Raw genomic sequence first — 23721 nt, forward strand, 5'->3', positions numbered from 1 at the left:
TTCACTCAATTTTTGATTGTCGTCTACCGATTGGAGAGGAAGATTCACACACACAATTGATGATGTGATCACGCTAATTTAATTTGTATACATGTTTGCATAATACTGTTATTAATATAAGAATTCATTTGATTTTTATTTTAGTCATAAATATAAAATTCGCATCTACTTTATGTCTTTATCTCTTATATTTATTTATTTATTCTCAAAATAGTCTTTATAATAATGATAGTTTTGACTAATACACTTGATTAATAAGGATATTTAAAAAAAAAATCTATTTATTATAAATAATTAACTTAACAAATTTTTTTAATCTAATCAAATTAACTAACTAGCTTTTATATTAACCACGGAAAGTAATAAAAGAACTTGAATGACCTCAAGGTTACTTTGCACGAAATTGAAAACTCATGCAAATACCAAATCAAAACTCAAGTCATAGTGTGCATTGAAAACGACTCAGGAAGCGTTGAGAAACACCAAAAACTATTTTTTTGCAAACCAAAATAAATTCCCTCACATATTTATTTCATATATAGTAAAATCATTGTTTCCATCTAAAGATCCCCTCAGCTTAACAAGCGTTCAGAAATTGCATCCGCTTAAATTTTAATTTCGACCAAAATCTTGATTGGCTATCGTCTTTTTATTTAAAGATGGAATAAGATAAAAACATCCTTCAGATATGTTCATTTTGGAGAGTCCTGTCGCAAACTGCACCGTTAGAATAAGATTCGTTGCTGCTATCTATTTTTGAGTTAATCCAATCCAACTTCACTGTATGTATAAATTTACTACACAACACAGTAATGTTAGGGAGAACTCTATCTACCTTAAAGACACAAGAAAACATACTGTTCATTCTGTTCACTTTTCTTTTCTTCTTCCTCGTGGCTGCGGAAGGTACAGAGGGCTGTGGATGGATCTGCTTGTAGAATTACGTGGGCCATCAACGCCATTATCGTGTAGGCCCGAATGAAGAAAAAAAAAAAGAACAAAGAAAGGGAAGAAAAGAAAGAGAAGGGTCAGAAAAGATAAAAAGAACTTATTAAGCAACCGGCTCATGGTAACATTAGGCCAGCGTCTACTTTATTCACAGCTCAATTCATTGGCGATGTCCATCTGGCAAAGGAACCACTTTATGGAAGGGCACGATCCTTTGAGGTAAAGATCCATCTTCCTCGTCATCATCAAATTCCAGTAAATAACTGCCCAATCAACTCAGAAGGTGAATAACCATAAGGCACAAACATTACTGTTGATTATAATTGATATGATTCGATTTGATATGAATTTACTAGTAATGCTTTTGACCAAATCCCCATATTTATTATTTCATTCATTGTAATTATTCTAGAATAATCTTGTATTTATTAGGATTGCTCTTCTCCCTGTGTATATATGCCCTCATGCATTGAGTGAATGAACACAAAACAGTTTACACTCGATCTCTCCTTTTCCACTCCTAATAAAAAAACTGAAAAGGAAATTTCAACGAAAACCTTATCACCCATTTTAAAATACCAGGTGTTCAGGTTTTTCCCCCTCTTGCAATAAAATTTTGAATAACACTGCCTAAGGAGAAACGGGTAGCTCATCTTCCCTCCATAATCTTATCTCACCTATATCTCAATGAGATTTAAACAAGAGAGTTTCACCTGCAAAGTGCTGAAGCACTTTGGCATTCCCAAAAGATGAGTGGGTCATATTTTATACAATGAAGACATACAAGGAAAGCAGTGCCACGTCACAGAGTTTCTGCCACTAATTATATTCCACTCGGCTTGAATGCTATGCATTTAGAAGATATGTTAAGGGCCATTACCAGTTCGATGAAAGTAATAGACTGTACCCAATTATCCATGAACCATACATATATCATGCTGCCAGATTTATTTTCTAACACAAAAATTTAACCTGGCTTTGCAATGATTCTTCATACTTAGCAATTAATTGTGATTTGTCTGATTTTCATAAATAGTGCACCTATATTAAGTTCACAAAAATCTTTATGGATCCTTTCCCTTATCAGAAAATATAGATTTCAATCACATTATAACTTACTTTCGAATGACAAGAAGGTAGGGGTTTATTATTTAATCTTAGTTAAAAAGATTTGCGGAGATAATGAAGAAAAATCGTGTATCTAAGTTGTCCGGTTCTTTAAGCAACAAGGCTATAAAATGAAAATTGGCCAACTGAAAATAATGCGTATTTTATATGAAAGAGATCAATATGATTTCACTGGGTTTCTTCAGATAAATGGACAATAATTATAACCGAAAATGAAGTCCAACAGAATATACTTACTCATCTGTCTTCCTCTGCAGATGTGAAATGATGGAAATTACCCCAGAACATGCACAATATCAACAGTTCGTTTGATGTCAAAGTCAAAGAAGATGTAAATAGAGAAGATTAACAGATTGCAAAATATTTGAAGAGGAAACCCAACCAGGATATAATTCTAGCATAGCAATCAAACGATAGATTTTTCACCTTGCGATGGCCATTGACTACTGTGGCTTTATAAAGGGCAGTAGTCCCAGGATAGACTGCCAAAACTTGCCTTCCATGAGGGAAATCTGGAGCACCAGCAGGATCATTCCTCTTGGGGAAAGGAATAATATTTGCCACGGGAAGCCTGTATTTTCTGCATGCATAAAAAAGAAACAATTTATACTTAACAATTCAATGAATCAAAAGGAATGATTCCCCCACATAGACCATCTAGGTAAAACTATAGAAATGGCTGTTAGTGTATGGGTATCAAGCACACAAGTTTCCCTGGGAATTGAACAATTTTCAGTCCCTGAATACAATGTCATAGCATCAAGAGCACCCAACCACAAACCCTAAAGAGGAGTAAAACCTACTCTCAATGTGTAAATTGAGATCAGAAATGTTGGCATCGGTTTCAGGCTTTCAGCCTCACTCAGTGCGGTTACCATGATAGTTTACAATTTTCTATGTAAAAGTGAAACCATCACGTAAAAGAAATTTTTATTCGAGTAACATCATCAGCAATGTATCACAGAATGAATATTTCAGAAAATTAAATATAAAAGAACATCCACATAGGTTACCTTTGGCCACCGCCCTCTTCATCATCACCAGGTTCCTCATCTAGTACCTCAAATCTGTAAAATTGTATTTGCAAAAAACCAAATAAAAATCTAAAGGGACAACTAAAAAAGATTATCCCAACAGGAAAATGTTTTTATACATTCTTTCAAACAATAGTTACAAACCAATAGATGGGCAAAGTTGAATTGTATAAATTGAAGATCTGACCTCATAAAATATAGCTATAAGTTGGTCCTATTACAAACTATTCAATTTGTACGAACTTTTGAAGTTGACAATCTTGGATGGAAACTTACTCTTTTGATTCCTTGTCAAAATGCATCACTTTAACAACAAACCATTCATCTTTATCAGCATCATGTGGCGTAACCCTAGCTGCCACCTGAGAACACATTAACGTCACAAGTAGAGTTAGAAAACTATCATGTACGAAAATTGGTTAGATTCATTTATAAAAAATAAAAAAAGGGAGAGCAATCAACAGGATAATGGCCCATTAATATCTAATATTGATCGAAATCTAAGGCAATATGTACCTGCTCACCCTTAAGACTAGCATAAATCTCAAGTTGATTTCGCATACTAGGAGATAGCCTTGAAATATCTGAGTCAGACTTCAGTCGTTTCTTTTTCTGCTCATTGCCTTCTGCAACACAAATATTGTCAGCCAGAAATGGTACAAAACTGTCATCTTATCAGCAATGATGATAATGCAATTTATATTCATAACTAAATCAGCTCTGGCTAAAAATTATATTCTGCTATCCTCACATGTTTGCTTTCATCTTTTATGTTCATATTCATGTAGCTTGCATATCAGTAATTGCATAATGTGAAATAGCCATTACCACACATTTTTGGGACAGCAATGCATCAACAAGGATTAGCTGGTGCAAAAGCACCAGTGTAAATGCAAAATCACTCCTGTAAAATTATAATTCTGCGGCCCCCCATCCCCACCACAAAAAAAAAAAAAAAAGAATTATCACTTTGGATAATCAGCGCCACCAATATGCGAGCTCCATAAGAATACCCAGCTTTGGATTCTATTACTCCTTCCCGCATATAAGTGAAGAAGGATTAAATGCAAATAAAGGATAAATTAACATAAAGTGGCAAGTTTTACTTAAATTACACACTTGACTGCAGTGCCTTTGAACAAACTACTGAAATGTGTGTCTGTCTATATATTATCAGCCTTCCCTCCCCTATTTTTCACCTTCTTCATGCAGCTTGATTATATATGATTGACCAAAATGGCAGCAGAGATGCCAAATAGCCAACTATATTTTTGAGTATCCAAAGCAGTAGACTTTACCTTTTCCTGGAAAAAACAAACAAAGACAGAAAAATTGCAAACAATCAGAAATGACAACCACCCAACAGAATAATGGAATTTTGAATTGCAGTCATCACATAGAAGGTCAGGTGTATTATCTTCCTAGTCATTCATTTCCTTTCTCTTTTCATGTCTTTCCTTTCTTTGGAAAAGTTGAGTATAGTGCTATAGATACTTGCACCACTTCTACAATTTTGGTCCATCATACCAGATCAATCTGGCTAATCTATTATAGATAAGAAAGAGACAGTAGGAGAACAACCTACTGAAGCACTGAAATTTAAAGCACAAGTTTTAATAGGAAAAATAATTTGGACTATCACAAATTTGAGACTAACCTATTCTTCTTCGTGGTTGCCCTGGCGGTCCAGGTGGCAGCAGAGCATCAAGTTGGCTTACCAGTAAGTTGGAAATACTGTAACCAAATAACAATGTTGAGAACCGTATAAGGCATAGAATGTCCATTCTGGGCAGAGTATAAGCCAACCATTCTATTGTTTAACCGTGTTTAGTGGAGCCTTGATCATTACCAAACAGTGTAGAAACAAAGAAAATTATTTTTAGAAAAGAAAAAAAGTGAAGATCAACTGCTTCTGGGCCACAGACCAATCGTACCTTACTTCACTTTCCGAAAGCTCTTTTGCACGAGTGTACAATACCTTAAGTTTCGATAATGAGCTATCCCCAGGCTTCTCAACCACCTCAGGAGCTGCATTAGCTTGGGAAAAAACCATCAACAAACAGCAACAGCAGTATTTTTTGTACCACAGAGAGATAACACATAGGAAAATAGGAACTCATATCAGGCAGTTTTACTTCTGACCACTAGAAAACTTAAAAACTACCAACAAACTAATCTCTTTCATTAACACTAATTAATTCTTACTATTACCCACTCAACAAAACAGAGAAGACCAAGGTCCTACGCCCTAAATATGGAGACAATCAGATGCTTGTAGCAGCATGAAAAGTGTGGAGGACATAAAAAATTATAGACGTCCAAGGATGTAAAGAATCTTCTTGGAGCAGCGATGAGAGAGTAGCGAGGCTAGATTAATATTATTACAAGGCGAACTTATTTCTTGCTTACTAGGCAAAGAGTGGATTAAATAGTATCTCCAGGGAATAAGGCATATAGTATCATGTTGCTTCCACCGTCTGATATTTTTCTACGTCTATAGATTGATGAGATAGCATGTAGTTTTAGAGCAATGACAGAATCACTGGGAAATAACTGTAAGAGTAGTGAAAACAAGTAGTCTAACAGCAAGAGTATTCGATTTGTTAAATTTGAGCCATTCCAGTCTATAAACTCAAATGACTGACAATAATCTCTCCGATATCAGACAAAGTTAAAATAGACGAGTGGCAACTAACTCTCAAGTCAGAACGTTAGGAACATTCTTCTATTGAATTGGCCAAAATCACAGTAGGAATTGTTCTTTTCTGATTTCATTTAACTTAAACAGTGATCCTAATTCAAAAACTGAAAGTTCAATGGGAAGTAAAAACTTCCCCTAGCTTTCCAGTTTAATTATCTAAACGTCACTCCCGCACCATAACTACCAAATTATCCTAAAAGATGGTAAATTTACTACGTAAATCTATGTCTTTGGAACTAACCTAGGTAAGAATAACTGAAATTTAAGCCAGTTCCAACTATGAACAGCTCAAAACAGCTTTAGGGGGGGGGGGGACAAACCAACAACAAGCTAAGATCGCATTAATTTACTAGCAATGTGACAACAATTACATCATCAATAACACGCAAAAAAACAAATTTAAACGACAAAACAAGTAAAGTCTAGAGAAGCATCAAGACGGAGCATTAAAAATAGCAATGATAGAGAAACATACTTGTTTGAAGCTTCTTGTGCATCTTGTTGATCTCGATGAGCACCTCCTCTTGCTCTTTCCTTAACTGATCCAGCTCTTTCGAATTGTCCAAGATGCCAGCAATGTCCGGTGACGACATCGTTACTCTCTCGACAATCGAAGTTCGATTCTGCCTACAATTTTTTTGGTCCTACGTCCAATTACCTCGAGAATGGAATTTGACCGAACATAAAGAATAATGCAGCGTTAATGGAATTTTCGTTCAGACTGTGATTAACCCACAAAAACACATCCTGTATTACTAAGAACGCAAGAAGATAGCAGGACGATCGTATTTGCCTCTTTGGTTAATCGGGAAAGTAACGAAGTGACGTCGTTTTTCCGTTTCGCGAAAGCTTGGGTCGTTTGATCCCGGCCGGATACGGAAATTAACAATGATTGCCTCTGAATAATCAGTTTTTTACCATATTTAAAAATAATAATTATAATCTGTTGGATCAAAATTTGTATGACACGCGGGAGTCAAGAATCAAGATGTCCCAGCCTCCCCGCCCGAGTGCAACCATTTTCTAAATATATTTTTCAACGAAAAAAATGATAATTTAAAAAATTAGCATAAATCATCCTTATTTTAACATTTAAACGTAAGAATTAAAATGTGCATATGAGTAATAAAACAGATAAAAATGAAGGAACGCATCACATACTAAAATATATGAAGAATATTTTTTTTAAAAAATTGCATGGGATCTAAAGAATTCATACGCCTTCCTATAAATTTTTAAATAGTTTTTATGGTAAATAGTAAGATAATTATGATTACTAAAAAATGCATCATTACTAGTACCAAAATTTTGAGCCGTGTTAGGAGAAGAAAAAAATGTGCCCACGAAACTAATATGTTTTTTATCTGGGCATTAGAGCCCGTAATACGGTTAGATCTGTTGGTCTAACCTACTAATCCACTAGAAATGAGAAGTTAAAATTGGCTAAAAGTCAACCTGCCAGTAAATAAAGCTTTTCAATCCGTGCCATCTTGCCCACAACCCGTTGGGGGTTAACCCTCATTTTTTTTGTATTTTTAAAATTTTAGTAATCATTATATGTATATTATTATATTATATATTCTATCTAAAAATTTAAAAAATACATATATCATTTATTTATTTAGTGTTTTTAATCAAGTATTTGAAGAAATGATAAAAATTTCATTGTATTTTTTTATATTGTATAAGGGAAGATGTTAAAAGAATGAAAATAATAATACTCCTTCGGTCCTTAATATAGGCCCAATTGTTAAGTTGGTTTTGATCTTAAATATAAGACCCATTTTTCATATTTATCAATTTTCTCTAAATTATCCCTCTGAACACTCCCTCAACGATAATCAAATAGAAGAGAGAAGAGGGTATTAAGAAAGATGATTATGGTATTTTAGGAAAAACGTGTCAAATTTCTTATAATTAACTAACTTACCTAACTTTTTTAATCTAATCAAATTAGTTAAATGGGTCTTATATTAAAGACCGGAGGAGTAATAGTAATAGTTAATGGGTTGGCCAACACATCATGACAAGTTAGGATTGGCTAAAAACTAACCAGCCATTACACATAGCCCTTTTAAACTGCACTACCTAACTCTAACCTGTAATGGGTTGACCCGTATTACTATCTTTACTGGACATGCCGAGGATAGGACTATGTTTGAATCTTGAAAGAGATTTTTTATTTTTTAGGAGGAAAAAAGCCGCTTTTTTCTTTGGGTGTGCTCTCAGAACCTCAATATATAACCTATAAGTTAAATCTAGTGAAAAAAAATTAATTTTTCGCAATGAAACAAATTAAAATTTGAATTATCAAGAAGTATCTGTATTTAATATCCAACACACTTCAAATGCAATTATCTCCAATCAAAAAATATTGTCCTAACAAACAAAATCTCAAATATATATTGGTGAGGCACTTTCTAAGCGAAAATGAAAATTTCAGAGCAATGTAATAAGTTGATTATAGTTTATGACCAAAATGATTCGAAATTTTAATAAAGGACTATTTGCACTTAACAATTACAATATTAGCCAAAGAAGCTTTTCAATTTTAAGAAATCTGTTTCGAATGAATGAGAATTTGAAGAAAGGGTTTAAAGTTTATGTTTGAACTCTGAACTGCGGAATTTGCAACCTGGATCTCAAAGTACCCTAATCCCTGCAGTATGTTGTGGGACCACGGTGTTTGTTTCCTACGATATTTTATGAAATAGTACCTTAGAATATGAATACTAGTATAAAAATTTGTTTGAGTTTTGTTTTTTTATTATAAATATAAAATTTCAATTTATTTTGTCTCTCATATTTATTTATTTTTTTAAAGTAGTATTTATAATTATAATAATTTTAATTAATATACTTGATTAGCAAACATATTTAAAAAAAAACAATCCTTATTTATTATAAAAAATTAATTTTATTAGTTTTTTTAATTTACTCAAATTAATATAAATAACTAAGAATGAGAGGCACTATCCAGGAATCAAATAAGGGGCGTTGCACGTATGCGATATCGGCACGAGGCCACAGTGACAATGTCCACAAAGTGGCAAAAGCGTGAACAGTAAATGACAGCCGGCAAATAACATCAGAAAGCTCTCACCAAGAGCCTCGCTCATCACTTCCGCATCAATGCAGATTCATATGTACTCAGCAGTTTTATTATAAATTTTAAATGATTAATTTATGAACAATTAAAAAAAAAGATAAAATTAGTTAAGAATAATAACTAGACAAGACACATAATAATGAGTAAAATAAAAAAACTGCATTTAATATTAAAACAAGTTTAAATTAAAGCTTATAAAATAAATCACATTTTTATGAAGTTTGGTAAATGATGCCGTGTCGGGGGTAATAATAAGGGAGAATGATAAAAAAAAGTTAGAAAATTACAAATCTCAAATCAGATTTGATAATACAACTTTATTTAGTATTAACAAGTTTGAATTTATAAATGACAATAACTTTTTGTTTAACATTTACAAAATTCTATCTTCTTTTTTCGTTGTTGTCCCTAATAATAATAATATATTATTATTATTGATATTGATGGGTAAAAACGGTGGTTCCATCTGCGTGGGCCAAATTTCATTTTCTCGGCCTCATCGACTATGCATGCCGGCCGATTCGACAGAGATTTGGCGCCTTTCGCCATATCACATACTAACTAACAGACAGCAAATTAATGGCGGATTCATGTACATCGGTTACTTCCCACACCGATCAATCCCATTCTTCCTCTCATCATCTTCTTCTCTCCTGTCTGGCCAGCCTCTGCAACAACCCTTTCAGTGTTCGTGTAACCGTTTCAGTTGGTACGCACTACCGCTCCTGTTCATACTTCTGAAAATCCATACGGGCATTCCGCATTTTGCTTGAATTTAGACCCACTCATTTGCATGCTTTTGCTGAATTTTTCAATACTGGCTCTGTAGATTCAGATTGGTAATTAAATATCTAAATAACACTATCTCATGACTCTCATCGTGGGATGTGAATATTTGTTAAAGTCGAGTGATAGTATTGAGATTATAGCTTGTTGCTTTAAAGTATCATGATTTATATCGCGTTTGCTCTGAGTCAGCTGATAAGCGTTACTTTTTGGGGGTTGAATATTCAGGCTATACATTTGAAAGAAAAGCACCGGCACATTCAGGCAGAGCGTGCCATTGGCGTTGCATATTGCTTTTAAGCAATTTTGAGTCATAAGAAATTGATCACAATGGGAAGTCCCTTACGCAGGTATATGGAATACTCGAGCGTTACCTTCTGTACTGCCCCTCTTCACGCTCACGCAAAATAAAAGAGACAGAAGAAAATTTCATTGACCTTTTTAATATATTTCCATTTGCCCTGCAGTGGAAAAATCAGAAAGTCTAATGAGACAATGAGGTTCACTGTAACAGTTTTTCTTGGAGTTGTTTTTGGCTTCCTTCTGGGAATTTCGTTTCCAACACTCTCATTAGCTAAGGTGTATAACCTTCCGCAACAATACTATGTTTTATGTCAAGTGTTCTCGCTAGAATTAACAGTTTTTGTCTAATTGTCAGATAAATCTCCCCTCTGGCCTTTTCCCATCAATTGATCTCACAAAGATTGAGGACGACGATTATTCAACTATTTCAACCAAGGGAATTTGGGATGCATGGGTTTCTTTTAGCCGCGACAGAAGCAATTTCAATGGAATTCAAAAATATGACGAGGCCAATGTACTATTCTCTGCTCTAGTTTGATAGTTCTTGTGTGGTGCAGAGGTTTAAATGCTGTTCGAAGTTATTGAGCTCATGACTGACTCGGTACACTTGGTCACGATACAGATATGGGTTCCCACAAATCCTCGAGGGGCTGAAAGGTTACCCCCCGATATAGTCAGACCCGAGTCAGATCTTCATCTTCGTCGGTTATGGGGTCCGCCCGTGGAGGTGTGCTTCTTCTTCTTCTTCTTCCTCTTTGATGCTATCTTCATTACTCTTTACCATAAAAGATGCATTGGATTCAGCAGTGAGATTTGCCCTGTGATTCGATGTTACACTTTTTTCTCCTCTTTAATGTCTCTTCGGCTGATGGAAGTGACACTTGCAGGACCTAATCATCGAACCAAGGTACCTTGTAACTTTCACTGTTGGTTATGGTCAGAAAGACAATGTTGATGCTGCAGTGAAAAAGGTAATTTCAGTTCCTGCCCCGCCTCACTCTGTTTCTTCATCCCTCTTCCTAACTGTGTTCTCTGTTCGTTTTACTCTCTTTAAATTTTCAACTTCAAAATTTCAGTTCTCCAAGAACTTCACTATTGTTTTGTTTCACTATGACGGTCGGACTAGTGAGTGGGACCAGTTTGAATGGTCAAAACGGGCAATCCATATAAGTGCTCCGAAGCAATCTAAATGGTTGGTCCTATTTTCTTCATTTTGTTTCTTACCAAGCCTTTTTCATTACGTTTTGACTTTTGAGTTCTGAGATAAACATCCTGAAATTTGATTCAAGGTGGTTTGCTAAACGCTTTCTGCATCCTGACATCGTGGCACCCTATGACTACATCTTCATTTGGGACGAGGATCTGGGCGTGGAGCATTTTGATGCAGAGGAGTAAGCATCAAAACCATAATATTGAGTGTAATTCAGGGTACGGTGAATATTTTTCAGCTTCGACCTCTTTATTACAGGTACCTGAAAATGGTTAGGAAACATGGTTTAGAGGTCTCACAGCCTGGTCTAGAGCCGGATAGGGATATAACGTGGCAGATGACAAAGAGAAGAGATGATGGCGAAGTCCACAAGTTAGTAAAAGCTCTCTAACACGTTCCCATTTCTAACTGGTAGCCATGGCTGATTATACTTTTATGATTATTCCTTCTCTCAGGGATGCTGTGGAGCGAGATGGTTGGTGTCCCGATCCGCATTTGCCACCCTGTGCTGCGTATGTGAGCATAATGACCTGAACCTGTCTTCCTGTTTCTGCATATGATTTTGTGTGTGTCTGTGTGAGTGTGTCTGTGACAATGATTTTTGAAATACTCAGATTTGTCGAGATCATGGCGCCTGTATTCTCCAGGGATGCATGGCGCTGTGTGTGGCATATGATACAGGTATAAAGAATGCATAATTATATCTTGTGTCTTATTTTTCACTTCATCCTCAACCCATATCTCACTTTTTTTTGACCTCCTGAGTTGCAGAATGACCTAATTCATGGATGGGGTATTGATTTCGCTCTCAGAAGATGTGTGGAGGTTATTACTGTGCCTTTCTTTCTTTCTTTCTCTTAAAAAAAAAAAAAACCTGGTAGTTTTTATAACTAGATCTTCTGATATTGTTCTGGTGGGAAGCAGCCTCCCCATCAGAAAATAGGAGTTGTAGATACTCAATGGATTGTCCATCAGGGCATTCCTTCACTTGGGGACCAGGTAATTAAGCCCTTCTAAGTCTGAACTATTTTTGGTAGTACACACTGTCTTTTATAGCAGTTCTTGGTTTCTTGCCACAGGGGCAGGCACAGGACGGGAAGGCACCATGGGAAGGGGTTTGTGATAAACTTCCCTGTTTCACAAGTTTTATCTTTTAACAATTAATATTAAATTTACAACTATGTGGAAGATTGATGTCTGATTTCCACCTGCATCAGGTGAGAGAGAGGTGTCATGCAGAATGGGCAATATTCAGAGACAGAATGATCAATGCAGAGATGGACTATTTTCAGGCATTGCAAACTGGTTTCTCTAACTCCTCAGCTGGGTAGGGTCACTTACCAATGTCCTAACAAACAAAGTGAGTTTAGCTTTTTAGAATTTCTACTGGGTAGTCATTCTTGGCTTGACCTGGTAGCTTGAGCAGCAATTTTTAGGGATTCCCTAGTGCACTCTTACATGTTGACGGGGTGTTTGAATAGAAACCAAACCATGGTTTCAAAAGTGTTTTTACAGTTTACGAAGCAAATATGTGGAGGAATTTGTCTCGTTTTGCAGAAAAGTGTTTCTGAAACTATGATTTGGAGGTTGCCAAACACCCCCAACAACAGGAAGCTGCATGTATGTATGCATCAATGTTGGTGGTAATGTTAGCGTCGTAGTTTGAAAATTAAAAAGGCGTGGCATGCGAGATAACCCAAGTCTCACATTGAATAGGAACAATATTGAATTATATTACAAATAATATCAACTATTTAATAAAGTTTAGCTTTCTTGGTGTCGTGATGATAAATTCTGAAGATAATTTGAAAAAAAAAATCTAGGGAAAAAAATAAGGCACTATAATTAAGATCAAAACGAATTAGTTAAATAAAAGTCTTGTATTTAAGACGAAAAGCGCATCATATTGTTGCCATCTTTTATGTATATATGTTTCATATTTTATCTGTAGTATTTTCATATTGACAATGCCAGAGAGAAATGTCAAGTTAACTGTACAACTGATCTGATACGGACAACCACCAAAAATAAAACAAAAGGACTATACTTTTATTTTAGAAATATTCCTAAAATGATTATGGATATCTTAAAAGAATTATGGAGTAATAATCTTTTAAAACTGGTGTGGTTGTGGTATTATCCACTTTCCAATAATTAGTTTTAAATCCATCCATCAATATGGGTTGAGAGACTTTTTTTTTAAAAACCCAACATTGACTTGACGCTGAAAAAGCAATCTTACACCGGTTTTGAAATACTCCTCCGGTCCTTATTATAAGACCAATTTGACTTTTTATTTGGTCTTAATTATAAGACCCAATCCATTTTTTCTTTTATATTTATGCATTTTTTTCCAAAATAATTCTTCTAATAATGATAGTTTTAGCCAATATACTTAATTAGCAAAGATATTTTAGAAATAACAACACTTATTTATTATAAATAACCAACTTAATTTACTTCCTTAATCTCTTCAAATAAGTCAATTGGGTCTTATAATTAGGACAGGAGGAGTAGTATTATGTCATACTGCTCTACAATTTTTTTGGGGTAACTCGTATTCATTTGAAAATACTTTACGAAACCCAGAAAAAAAAAAAAACTTCAGCCCAAAAATCATGTGTTAACTTGGTTGCCTGGTTGGTGATAGGCTAATAGACAGTTAAATTTTCTAGGAAATGACGATATTCTGCCTGTTTTGTCTACTAAAAGCTTTATAATTTATTGGAAAGTCAAACCTCGCTTCTTTTTTTTTTTTTTTTTTATTTGCCAACGCAAACCTCGTATTTTTTTTCAATAATTAAAGAAGTAACTTACTAAAAGTTCAAGTAAGTTCTACCTATTTATTGTACATATAGAAGCTCATTATTAAAATATCTGTAACCAAAAATATATATAAAATAAAATTTAATTAATGCGGAATGAGTATTTTTGTTTTAAGTAGTTTTAGTATTATATTTAAAAATAATTAATTTTTAAATAAATTTAAACATGAAACAAACAATTATTTATCAACTTCATTACTGCTAGAAGTTTACTTCTTCTGTTCCTTATTATAAGAGACAAATAATCAAATTACGTTGATAAAAAAAATAGTTAAAATTAGTTGAGGACAATTAATATGTAAAAAGTATATGTTTTTTCTAACAATACCTCCACTAATAAGGAGAGAGAGTATGAGAGAGAATAATTAAATTATTAAAAGAAAGAGAAGTGGAGGGGAAGACAGTATGAGTAGGAAACAAAATAAATAAGGGTAAAATAGAAAATCAATATAAAAAAATAGAAACAATTTTTAAATATTTTTTATATATAAAAACATACCATAAACATCAAATTTCATAAGAAAGTGAGGGGGTAATACCCAACTTCTAAGGACTATCCAGTAAATTAATCACCTCCAAAGTCAAAACGACTTGTGGGAGTACGGAAAAATGTCAAAATGATTATCCGTATCCCGTCACCACGGAAAGCGCGGGTTGCAAAATAAGAATATAAATACCAATTCCCGCGCTCCCATCTTCCTAATTTTTGAACTCCTCATCTCTTCCTCCGTTACTGGATTTTGGGATTTGGCCGGACAATTTTCCTGTACGGTATGGGTTCGGCCGCACGGTATCGGGAAGATGAAGACTGGGAGCTCTACAGCGACGATGGTTTTGTGTTCAAGTGCAAGAAGCGACGTCTTGAACCCCCAGCAACAGTGCCTCATTCCGCATTTCCTAAAGACGCGGATCAGTTTCAGGACGCAGCACAGAAGCAGAGGAGAGAGCGAAAGAGGAACATCCTCTTGAAGATGAAAACTAGGTACCTCACAGAGCTGCATCACTGGGATTTCTTGTCCGCCGCATTGCGCGCGCTGGAAGAGAACGCCCTTGAGTATAGAAGGCAACAAGAGCAGGCGAGGCTTTTACCTGTAGATTCTGTTGGTAAATCTGTAGTTGATGAGGTTCTTTTGGAGGTAATCTTACACTTTCACTGCGGATGCGTGATTCTAATTTGTGATCTTACCAGTACTGAATCATGGTAAATTGCTGAAAATGAGAATTGGAAACTGGGGCTCTTGATTTGCAATTTAAAGGAGATGAAGAAATATGAAGAAATTAAGTCCCAGCTGAATATATTTCTCTCTCCGATTAATTGGGCATAGATGTTTTTTTATGTTTGTTGAACTCGATTTTTTTCTTTAATTGTCGAAATCCAATACTATTGCCAGGGTCTACCTAGTGGATCCATTTCCTGATTATATCGTTGAGAAACTGTAGGCGAAAGCCAATCCCTCTTCAAGAAACTCGACTTGGAAATCTTTTGAACTTCTTGTCCATCCACCTGATAGCTTGACTTGCAGTACCCCCCTCCCAGACTATCATTGTCTTGTATTGAAAACTTCCGCTAATTGTTGACGAACTTGTACGGCCCTTGATTAAAGGTGAACGTGTGTGTAGTGTGCGCCATTGTCCCAGCTAATATTTTCTAACTTGTTATCCTTCAAAACTACCTTAATTATCTAAGCTGCTAAATTCTATGGCCCTAAAATAATCACAAATCATAACTCTATCTTGCTTATGATCCCGTACCTATTCCTCCATTCATCTCATCTTTTTTTTTTTTTGGCTTTCATTGGATTTATATTTGCCTTTGATGCTTAGCTTAACCCAGCGCCTATATAGCACGAGAGGTGCTATGGCGCCAAGGCAAGTGTGCCTTTAATAACTTTGAGAGCCCCAGTTTAGTGCACAAATTTATTTTCTAGTTATAATTGGAGAGAAATTTATCTCAAGCTAAGCTCGGAGATCACAGATTATAATAAGCTTTCAACATGCTAACCTTCCCCCCTGACCATACAGGTGCAAGCTCAAGAAGCGATAGTTCACAATATATCAAATTTATGCGACGAAGCGGAGGCAATGTGCCACAAACAAGAGCAGCAGTTTAAACAGACAGTATTTAATCTTCCAATCTGGGCTTCACCGGTTGAGCTCATGGAATTTCTGTGCTTATGTGATCATTAAACTAGTATTCACTCTGCACGTTCCTTTTGGTAATGGTTCGGATCTGAGACAGAGAGGACTGCCTTCTCCTGTTAAAAGATCTTGATCAGTTTCATTAATTGTGTGTTCTGATGTGATTATTCTGTGCACTGATGTCTTGTAGGCTCACCACCACTTTACCAAACTAGTAAATATTGTTAGTTTGACAATATTTAAACGAGCACTGATCTTTGGCCGGAGTCTTGCAACTGGAGGGAACATCTGCTGAATGAAAAGTAGGCAACAGTGAACTCCTCAAAAGGGTGAGAAGAAACTTTCCCTCAAGTCTTCAATGAAGAGCAAAGATCGAATTCTGTGGTACTCCCTCTGGTTCTAAATATAAAACTATTTTGTGGTGTAAATTTACACCATAAAATAGGTATTATATTTAGAACTGGAAAGAGTATTGTATATTAGCACTTTTTTAATTTTTGGCTAACTTTTAGGCATGCCTGTCATTTCTTATTGTATTTGAGCATGTATTTTAATAACTTTTAACAAAGTTACTGCAGCATATGTGTGTGTACTTAATTATTTATTGATTGAAGTTACTTCTACACTTTTCTCTTCTCAGCTCACTCGTCATGAAGTTCTTCAGAGCTGCAATTGTCCAGGTTTTTTATTTTGTGCTCTAGATAAGAGTTTATGACTAAGCAGAACAAATCCTCTGAGGGGAAAACATCTTTTCGCAATCAAGAGCAGCTTAAAAAAAAAAAAAAAGACTCTTATCTTGTTTGAAAGATCATGATGTATACAGTAAAATATGTTTCACTTGGATTGATTGATGAGACAACCTCAAACAAACAAAAGCTATATCAGTTGAATATGCAGGTGTGGTGAAAAAGAACCAGTTGTGCACTATAATCATTATATTGCCTTGTCTATTGCGTTATTTGAGGAACTGGTTTGGTAAAGTGTCTCTTAATAATTGATTTCCACCCTAATCTAAGTATTTAGTAATTAATAATTAATAATTATTCGCAAAATGATTAAAAGAAGCAAAAAAAATTCAAAAAAATCAGTTCAGCTATCAATGTACGCTCGATCTCTTCAAGGAGTGCTTAGATTACTGACAACAAAAATATATATATCGTCTCAGCTAGTTGCAAATGCAGCAGCCATGCCCATTCTCTTGTGTCTCACAGCACAGCCAACTTGACAAATGACAATGATGGTAATAATAATAATAAAAAGAATCGAATCCTTTAATTTTAATTAAAGGAGAAAGAAGTCACAAGCCCACAACATGTCTGTGTCGTGTCCAGAAACACATTATTATGATTTTGTCTCGATGCATTCTTGTCCCCGGCCGAAGGTGACGGGGTCCCCCCCATGATAAACCATGTTGCCTCTCTATTTTGGTGAAATTATGCTATATCTGCTCCCAAATCTAAAACTATATTTTTGAAATTTTAGGGTTCAAGATATAAATTACCTCATACTATTAAATATTCCTTCGGTACTTAATATAACACCTAATTATGGAGTTGATTTTAAATATAAGATCTATTTATCATATTTATCGGTCTCTCCTAAATCACTCCTATTAATACTCCCTCAATCATAATCAAGTGAAAAGAGGAGGGAAGATATTAAGAAAGATAATTATGGTATTTTAAAAAAAAAATATGTCATATTTATTATAATTAACTAATTATCTAACTTCCTTAATCTAATCAAATTAGTTAAATAAGCTTTATATTAAAGATAAGAGGAGTACTTACATTTAGGACGCACCCTTACTTGTCATTAATGCTTGTGTTGGGGAATCAACAAGAGGGAAGAACGTTACTTAAATAACACATGTTATGTGTGTTCATTATTATTATTATTAACACATCTCATCTACCAAAGGACATATAGAACTGCCATTGATCAATTCTGTGGGTTTTTTTTTTTGCCTGAAAATTTTGTGGGGTATAGAACAAGAAAATATGTTGATTAATAATGTTAGTAACAGCATCTCTCTCTCTCTCTCTCTCGCGTGTGGTGCGGGAGAGGGGAAGAAAATATATTACACAATAAGACCCATCACATCTATGATCTACCTCAGCCATTTTCCTTTTTTTTTTTTTTTCCCTTTCCCATACTGTTAAAGAATTGTAAATGTTTTTATTCCATGAAAAATAAGCTGTGAGACTGAGACCCATAACTGGTGAATAGTATGAATCAATGATCATCGTAAATTTTATCTTATTAATTCATAATGATTTATATTAAAAAACTTTAATCATTACCTGAATTATTAAACTGTGGGCTTCTTATCTTAATCTTATCCTCAATAATTCTAGATAAAATTTAAAATTAATATTCTAACTTGTGAAAGAAATTCTTATTATTTTGTTATACTAGTGAATAATGGATATTTATATAGATTTTATAAAGAGATATTTTATGCATACAAGGATTGAAAAGTGTTTTAATTAATTATTAATATAGTTGGTATGATTTATAAAATGTTAATAGAAGAAGGGAAATTGATGGGACAGCGGGAAGTGCAATTTATTTATTTATTACCTCATAAGTATGGCTGCCGACAGGGCATGGGGATTTCATATGGTCAACGGTCTCAACAATTCTGTCACACACTTTTTCTCAAAAATTTACTTTAACGTTTCTAAGCAAAATACAACTATTCATGCAAAAGTAATTTTAAAAAAAAAATTGGGCAAGCAAATCACATGTCAATAGTTTTCGTATTTCAAACTTTTTTACATATACTTTGAATTTCTCATTTTATATTCTCTCACATAAACACATCACAAGGTTGAAGCTTGGGAATACTGTAGTTACTTGTGCATTTTACACCCTTTATATTTTTTTGAAAATAAAAAATATTTTATTTGCTTAATTATGATTTTTTTCCCGGCGGTTTGGGAAGAAACGTCCACGGAATTTGGCAGACTTTTATGACAATTGAACTTCATTCTTTTCTCCAAAATATTTTTACCCATTAGTGTCGACTTGTTGCATGGAAATTAATAAACTTTTCAGTACCATAAAAGATTTACCTAATTTCGTGAATCGCCCATCGATCCCTTTAGAGTTTAAATTGCAATTGAAGATCATTGACCAACCGATCATTCGGCAATCAATTTATATGGATTGGGCAATCAATTATTGACGCAGGCTTATAACTGATCATTCTCTTCATGGCGCCTATATTCGCCTCAAAACAGTACTGTGGTTAAATTATTCATCAATTCTTAATTCCGAAACTAAACCCGGTGCACACTGTTTCTGACAGAGACTCAAATCCTTCCGCGGTTACGCTATGTTAATTTATAAGGATATCAAAACGAAGACAAGAACAGGAGAGATTCAATGCGCGGAAGAAGAAAATTGCATTTTGGAAAAGAAAAGAAAATCAAAAAGAAATCTTTAGCCCACCACATATCTATCTACCACCTTCTTTTTCCAACTCTCAATCTGGGTCGTTGAGCTTCGGTGTCTCTTTCAACCTTCCATATAAGCTCTCCTTCACCCTTATCTCTTTCCTCGATTGCTCTCTGTCCAAAAATTTTTTTTGTATCGTCCTGCTGCTGACAGAGCTTGCTGGATCTTTGATTTGTTTTTAATGCTTATTCTAAGTACTGGGTTTGTTGGTGAGTGCCTCTAAACATGTGGGGTTTTATTCCTTGCCTTCCTAACTAGGGCACATGTTGATATTTTTTTAATATTCTGAGAGCGTGATTTTGGGGATAGGTCTTATTGGCCCTATAGGGAAAGCTTCCCGGGGTACGAACTTGTACATTTCTCTTGTCAAACCCAAAAATGATGGCTTCCTTCCATTATCATGGAGCTCCAATTCATTTTTCACGGTCTTGAATTGTGAGTCTAGTTCATGTGTGTAATGCAGAGACGGGTATGCTTTGTTTGTTATAAGTGTGTGTAGTGTGCTGCTTGCCAGTTCACATATTTTCGAGTGAGTCAAATGGGATCTGGCAATGAGGTTCACTCGATTGGTGAATTCAATTTAGATGCTCAGTGGTTGATAGATCCCAAGCAATTATTTGTTGGACCAAAAATTGGAGAAGGCGCGCATGCCAAAGTGTACGAAGGAAAGTAAGTCAAACTCTCCTTTGGTTTTCGTTTCTGTTTGAGGACTCAAATATGATTTTTGAATCCCTCTGCCAAGAAAATTTCCCTTACTGTTTTTGAGAATTGTTTCGAAATTTGTTTTGATTTATAAGCCCGCTTTGTCTTGCTCCTCCTTTTGCGGCACTAATCTCATACCTAGATTTGTTATCATATCACAGCCACAGTTTGTACGGCTTCTCTTTTACATATTCTGCATCCACATGATCTGATTATTTGGTGGTTTGGTTCCTTATTACTGTGGGATTTCTTGATTGCAGATATAAAAACCAGAATGTTGCAGTTAAGATTATTAATAAGGGAGAAACCCCAGAAGAGATCTCAAGGAGAGAGGCTCGGTTTGCCAGAGAGGTTGCGATGTTATCGAAAGTTCAACACAAAAATCTTGTCAAGGTTGTTGATTTGTTATCCGAGAACCTAAACACTAATTCTTTCAATTAAAAGTTGATAAGTATTAACTGGGATGGGTAATAGACTGATAATTAAGGTGAACTGGATCTTAAAATCATGCCAAGCTTGTTGAGCTAGCCAGCTAGGCATCAAACTTATCTCACTAAAGCGTCTATTTGTGGTTGATGCTAGTTTATCGGTGCCTGCAAAGAACCTGTTATGGTTATAGTGACTGAGCTTCTATTAGGTGGAACACTACGCAAATTTCTCTTGAATATGCGGCCAAAGTGCTTGGATATGCACGTGGCAGTTGGATTTGCTCTTGATATTGCTCGAGCAATGGAATGTTTACATTCCCATGGGATCATTCACCGTGATCTTAAACCTGGTATGCCTCCATGCACGCCTTGCTTTTAAATCAGTCTGTTTTTGCTGATAGGACAGTATAGAAAAGGTTGAAAACTTGCCGTAGTTTGATTCAGTGAGTATTTGAATCCTGAGTAAGATACAGGTGCTGTTGTCACATGATATGGACAACTGACCTTAGCTAGACCTTTTAAGAAACTGAAATATGACTTTTTATCTTTATTGGTTGGCATGTACCATGGATTATTTGATCTCTGATCTCTATCCAAAAGGTAAAGCACAAAAAGACTTTGTGTACTAATTACTCTCATCTCATATAATCAGTGCCAAGTCATTGTTGACTGTTGATCTGAAAAGTTCAAGCTCACTCCCTTGCTTCAGTTATGAGTTCTCTTTGCCTCTAGTTCTTATGAAGATCATGATGATCAAATGGACCTTTGTTTGCAACGAATGCATGTTCAGTGCTTGTCTCTTGTTATTTCTGGAATTATCTGTTATCTGGTTTTAGCATAATCCCAGAATAGCAAATATTTTAAGTTCCACATTGAAACCCAGCTTCTATTTAGTTATAGACCTCTGGTTTTAATTCACTTGAGAGTAGATGCCTATATAATGATGTGAGAAATAGGACATCTCAATAACACGACTCTCAATCTCACTTCTAGTTGAATGGTAAATAAGCAACGATAATTCTGATGGCGTTTTTGCTACTTGCCTTCCAGAGAACTTGATCTTGACAGCAGATCATAAAACAGTAAAACTTGCTGATTTTGGTTTAGCCAGAGAAGAGTCATTAACAGAGATGATGACTGCTGAAACTGGGACATATCGCTGGATGGCTCCCGAAGTAATTCCTTCTGGAAAATTTAAAAAAGATATTGATTTTCCATTTGGGTGATTCTCATTAGAAAAGTTCTCATTACTTTCATGTTTTAATGGCAGCTTTACAGCACCGTCACTCTGAGACAAGGCGAGAAGAAGCATTATAATCATAAGGTGGATGCTTATAGTTTTGCAATTGTCTTATGGGAGCTCATCCATAACAAGTTGCCATTTGAAGGCATGTCTAATCTACAGGCAGCATATGCAGCTGCTTTTAAGGTACATTATTCTAGTGCTCACTTAAAATGATTTGAAAACTTCATTAGTAAAACAGACACGGAAAAAATTGCTTTTTTTTTTTTTTTTGATATGGGATGTTTACTTCGCCGTTTCAGAATGTAAGGCCAAGTGCTGATGACCTTCCTGAGGATTTAGCTCTGATTGTGACTTCATGTTGGAAAGAGGATCCAAATGATCGACCGAATTTTAGTCAAATAATACAGATGCTTCTCCGGTATCTCTCCACTATTTCGCCGCCAGAGCCTGTTGTTCTTCCGCGAATCGCTTCATCTGAGAATGCTGTACTGCCACCAGAATCTCCTGGTACAAGTGCTTTAATGTCCAGAAGAGATGACTCTGGAGAAACGCCAAAAGAAGGTGACATGGAAGACAGGCCTAAAGGTTTTTTCTTCTGCTTTAACCAGTGCTACTGATGGATCAAAAGACATGATTTCGCCATTGGGGACATCATAAATCACAGTTAGGCAACCTGAATAAATCAGATTCACCAAATATTACCACTAGGTTCTTAATAAAAGAAAATGTTAACTATCACCAGATACTTAAGTTTCGTGGCAATTAGCAACTGGGAAGGTACCATGCATCCATGTCCAATCAAAGCATTGCATGTTCTGTATCTTTTAACATTAAGTTCTCTTACTTCTGACTGATATCAAAGGACACTCTAAAAAGTTTTGGGGTTGAGGTTGCTGAGATGTAATACTATTGTAAAATAAGGTTCATCCAAAGGCCTTCACCTGCTGTTTATATATGTAATTTCGGCATGGTTAATTTAAGTTAAAAAAGATAGGACAAAGCTTTTTTTGGCATCCAGGTTTTTCGATAATTCTGAGAGTCATTTTTGTAACCATACAATAAGAAGATAGATCAATTCTAGAATCACGTGACGTTTTCTAGATTAATAAGTGAAAAATATGAACTATCCGGTGATGCATCTTTCAGGGGCTAATCTAATCAAGCTTCAGTGAGTATCATTCCAATTCGATTGATTTCTTTGTGGTAATGGAAAGAATGGTTATTGTATCTTCCAGTTTCAAGATCGTGTTACAGCTCCGTTTAATTTAAGTATTCAAACTGTTTTAACCAAAAAAAAAAAAAACAAAAACTTATTGTGATTTGAATCATTTGTTATTGGAGATAGCTCTTAAACTGACCAGTTTGACAACCTTCCGACACCCATCATATATTTTTCATTATGATCCATTGGTCTATATCCACATTTCTTTTACTGTAGGCCGCATATCTTTCCAATTTCTATAGAGGTAAGAGGAAGATTTGCAGACGCCTCGCGGGTTGCGAGAATTTCCAGTCGAAGAACAATACGGACAGCTCTCATGGGATTAAAAAGAAGAAGAAGAAATTAAATCGAAATAATAAAATGAAGGGTAGAAACAGCTTTTGAGTCGTTTGTGTTACCGACGAATGAAAAGGAGCATCTCTATCGGATCTGCCGCGGGCAACTGGGAAGTGTAAACTGCGGTAGAACTAGAAGTCGC

General features: G+C 35.2%; 4 protein-coding genes across 7 annotated transcripts; 3 read left to right on the forward strand and 1 right to left on the reverse strand.

Moving 5' to 3' along the window:
* Positions 1 to 710: 710 nt before the first annotated feature.
* On the reverse strand, positions 711 to 6582 carry LOC114735122 (SAGA-associated factor 29 homolog A-like). Of its 3 annotated transcripts, none has more exons than XM_028922789.1 (10): positions 6287 to 6582; positions 5045 to 5147; positions 4768 to 4844; positions 4409 to 4414; positions 3627 to 3733; positions 3387 to 3472; positions 3090 to 3143; positions 2503 to 2656; positions 2314 to 2327; positions 711 to 1211 (listed from the first exon to the last, which is right to left on the reverse strand). In XM_028922789.1, the coding sequence occupies exons 1-10, from the start codon at positions 6402 to 6404 to the stop codon at positions 1109 to 1111; spliced, it is 822 nt and encodes a 273-aa protein (XP_028778622.1). In that variant the 5' UTR covers positions 6405 to 6582; the 3' UTR covers positions 711 to 1108. The 3 variants fall into 3 exon arrangements, with proteins under 3 accessions (XP_028778622.1, XP_028778621.1, XP_028778623.1); XM_028922788.1 differs by having other exon boundaries at positions 3627 to 3736; positions 6287 to 6580; XM_028922790.1 differs by having other exon boundaries at positions 3627 to 3736; positions 5045 to 5138; positions 6287 to 6578.
* A 3005-nt stretch (positions 6583 to 9587) lies between these two features.
* LOC114735118 (uncharacterized) lies at positions 9588 to 12678 on the forward strand. Its single transcript, XM_028922783.1, has 15 exons — positions 9588 to 9629; positions 9935 to 10056; positions 10174 to 10285; positions 10365 to 10523; positions 10632 to 10736; positions 10897 to 10980; positions 11086 to 11201; positions 11299 to 11400; positions 11478 to 11591; positions 11675 to 11731; positions 11834 to 11900; positions 11991 to 12044; positions 12144 to 12218; positions 12299 to 12334; positions 12437 to 12678. The coding sequence occupies exons 2-15, from the start codon at positions 10037 to 10039 to the stop codon at positions 12548 to 12550; spliced, it is 1215 nt and encodes a 404-aa protein (XP_028778616.1). The 5' UTR covers positions 9588 to 9629; positions 9935 to 10036; the 3' UTR covers positions 12551 to 12678.
* Positions 12679 to 14784: 2106 nt separating this feature from the next.
* On the forward strand, positions 14785 to 16899 carry LOC114735073 (uncharacterized). Of its 2 annotated transcripts, XR_003739236.1 has the most exons (4): positions 14785 to 15180; positions 16067 to 16260; positions 16374 to 16512; positions 16824 to 16899. XR_003739236.1 is itself a non-coding variant. In XM_028922726.1 (3 exons), exons 1-2 carry the CDS (start codon positions 14818 to 14820, stop codon positions 16229 to 16231), a joined length of 528 nt encoding a protein of 175 aa, XP_028778559.1. In that variant the 5' UTR covers positions 14785 to 14817; the 3' UTR covers positions 16232 to 16260; positions 16374 to 16822. The 2 variants fall into 2 exon arrangements, 1 of the variants encoding a protein (XP_028778559.1); XM_028922726.1 differs by lacking the exon at positions 16824 to 16899 and having other exon boundaries at positions 16374 to 16822.
* Positions 16900 to 19713: 2814 nt separating this feature from the next.
* LOC114735119 (serine/threonine-protein kinase STY13) lies at positions 19714 to 23034 on the forward strand. Its single transcript, XM_028922785.1, has 6 exons — positions 19714 to 20314; positions 20608 to 20740; positions 20930 to 21125; positions 21826 to 21950; positions 22046 to 22204; positions 22321 to 23034. Exons 1-6 carry the CDS (start codon positions 20184 to 20186, stop codon positions 22636 to 22638), a joined length of 1062 nt encoding a protein of 353 aa, XP_028778618.1. The 5' UTR covers positions 19714 to 20183; the 3' UTR covers positions 22639 to 23034.
* The last annotated feature ends 687 nt before the right edge of the window (positions 23035 to 23721 follow it).

The sequence above is a fragment of the Neltuma alba genome, unplaced genomic scaffold (genome assembly GCF_004799145.2).
Source record: "Neltuma alba isolate B1F8T4 unplaced genomic scaffold, ASM479914v2 tig00013177_pilon, whole genome shotgun sequence".
Lineage (NCBI taxonomy): Eukaryota > Viridiplantae > Streptophyta > Magnoliopsida > Fabales > Fabaceae > Neltuma > Neltuma alba.

Coding starts and splice junctions, on each gene's coding strand:
- LOC114735122 (XM_028922788.1), bottom strand. CDS start 6,404: ATGTCGTCACCGGACATTGCTGGCATCTTGGACAATTCGAAAGAGCTG. Junction 5,148..6,286: donor GCACAAGAAGCTTCAAACAA/GTATGTTTCTCT, acceptor TTTTTTCCCAAG/CTAATGCAGCTCCTGAGGTG. Junction 4,845..5,044: donor CTTTCGGAAAGTGAAGTAAG/GTACGATTGGTC, acceptor ATTTGGTTACAG/TATTTCCAACTTACTGGTAA.
- LOC114735118 (XM_028922783.1), top strand. CDS start 10,037: ATGGGAAGTCCCTTACGCAG. Junction 10,286..10,364: donor CAACACTCTCATTAGCTAAG/GTGTATAACCTT, acceptor TCTAATTGTCAG/ATAAATCTCCCCTCTGGCCT. Junction 11,592..11,674: donor GATGATGGCGAAGTCCACAA/GTTAGTAAAAGC, acceptor TCCTTCTCTCAG/GGATGCTGTGGAGCGAGATG.
- LOC114735073 (XM_028922726.1), top strand. CDS start 14,818: ATGGGTTCGGCCGCACGGTATCGGGAAGATGAAGACTGGGAGCTCTAC. Junction 15,181..16,066: donor TTGATGAGGTTCTTTTGGAG/GTAATCTTACAC, acceptor CTGACCATACAG/GTGCAAGCTCAAGAAGCGAT.
- LOC114735119 (XM_028922785.1), top strand. CDS start 20,184: ATGGGATCTGGCAATGAGGTTCACTCGATTGGTGAATTCAATTTAGAT. Junction 21,126..21,825: donor TCACCGTGATCTTAAACCTG/GTATGCCTCCAT, acceptor CTTGCCTTCCAG/AGAACTTGATCTTGACAGCA. Junction 21,951..22,045: donor ATCGCTGGATGGCTCCCGAA/GTAATTCCTTCT, acceptor TTTTAATGGCAG/CTTTACAGCACCGTCACTCT.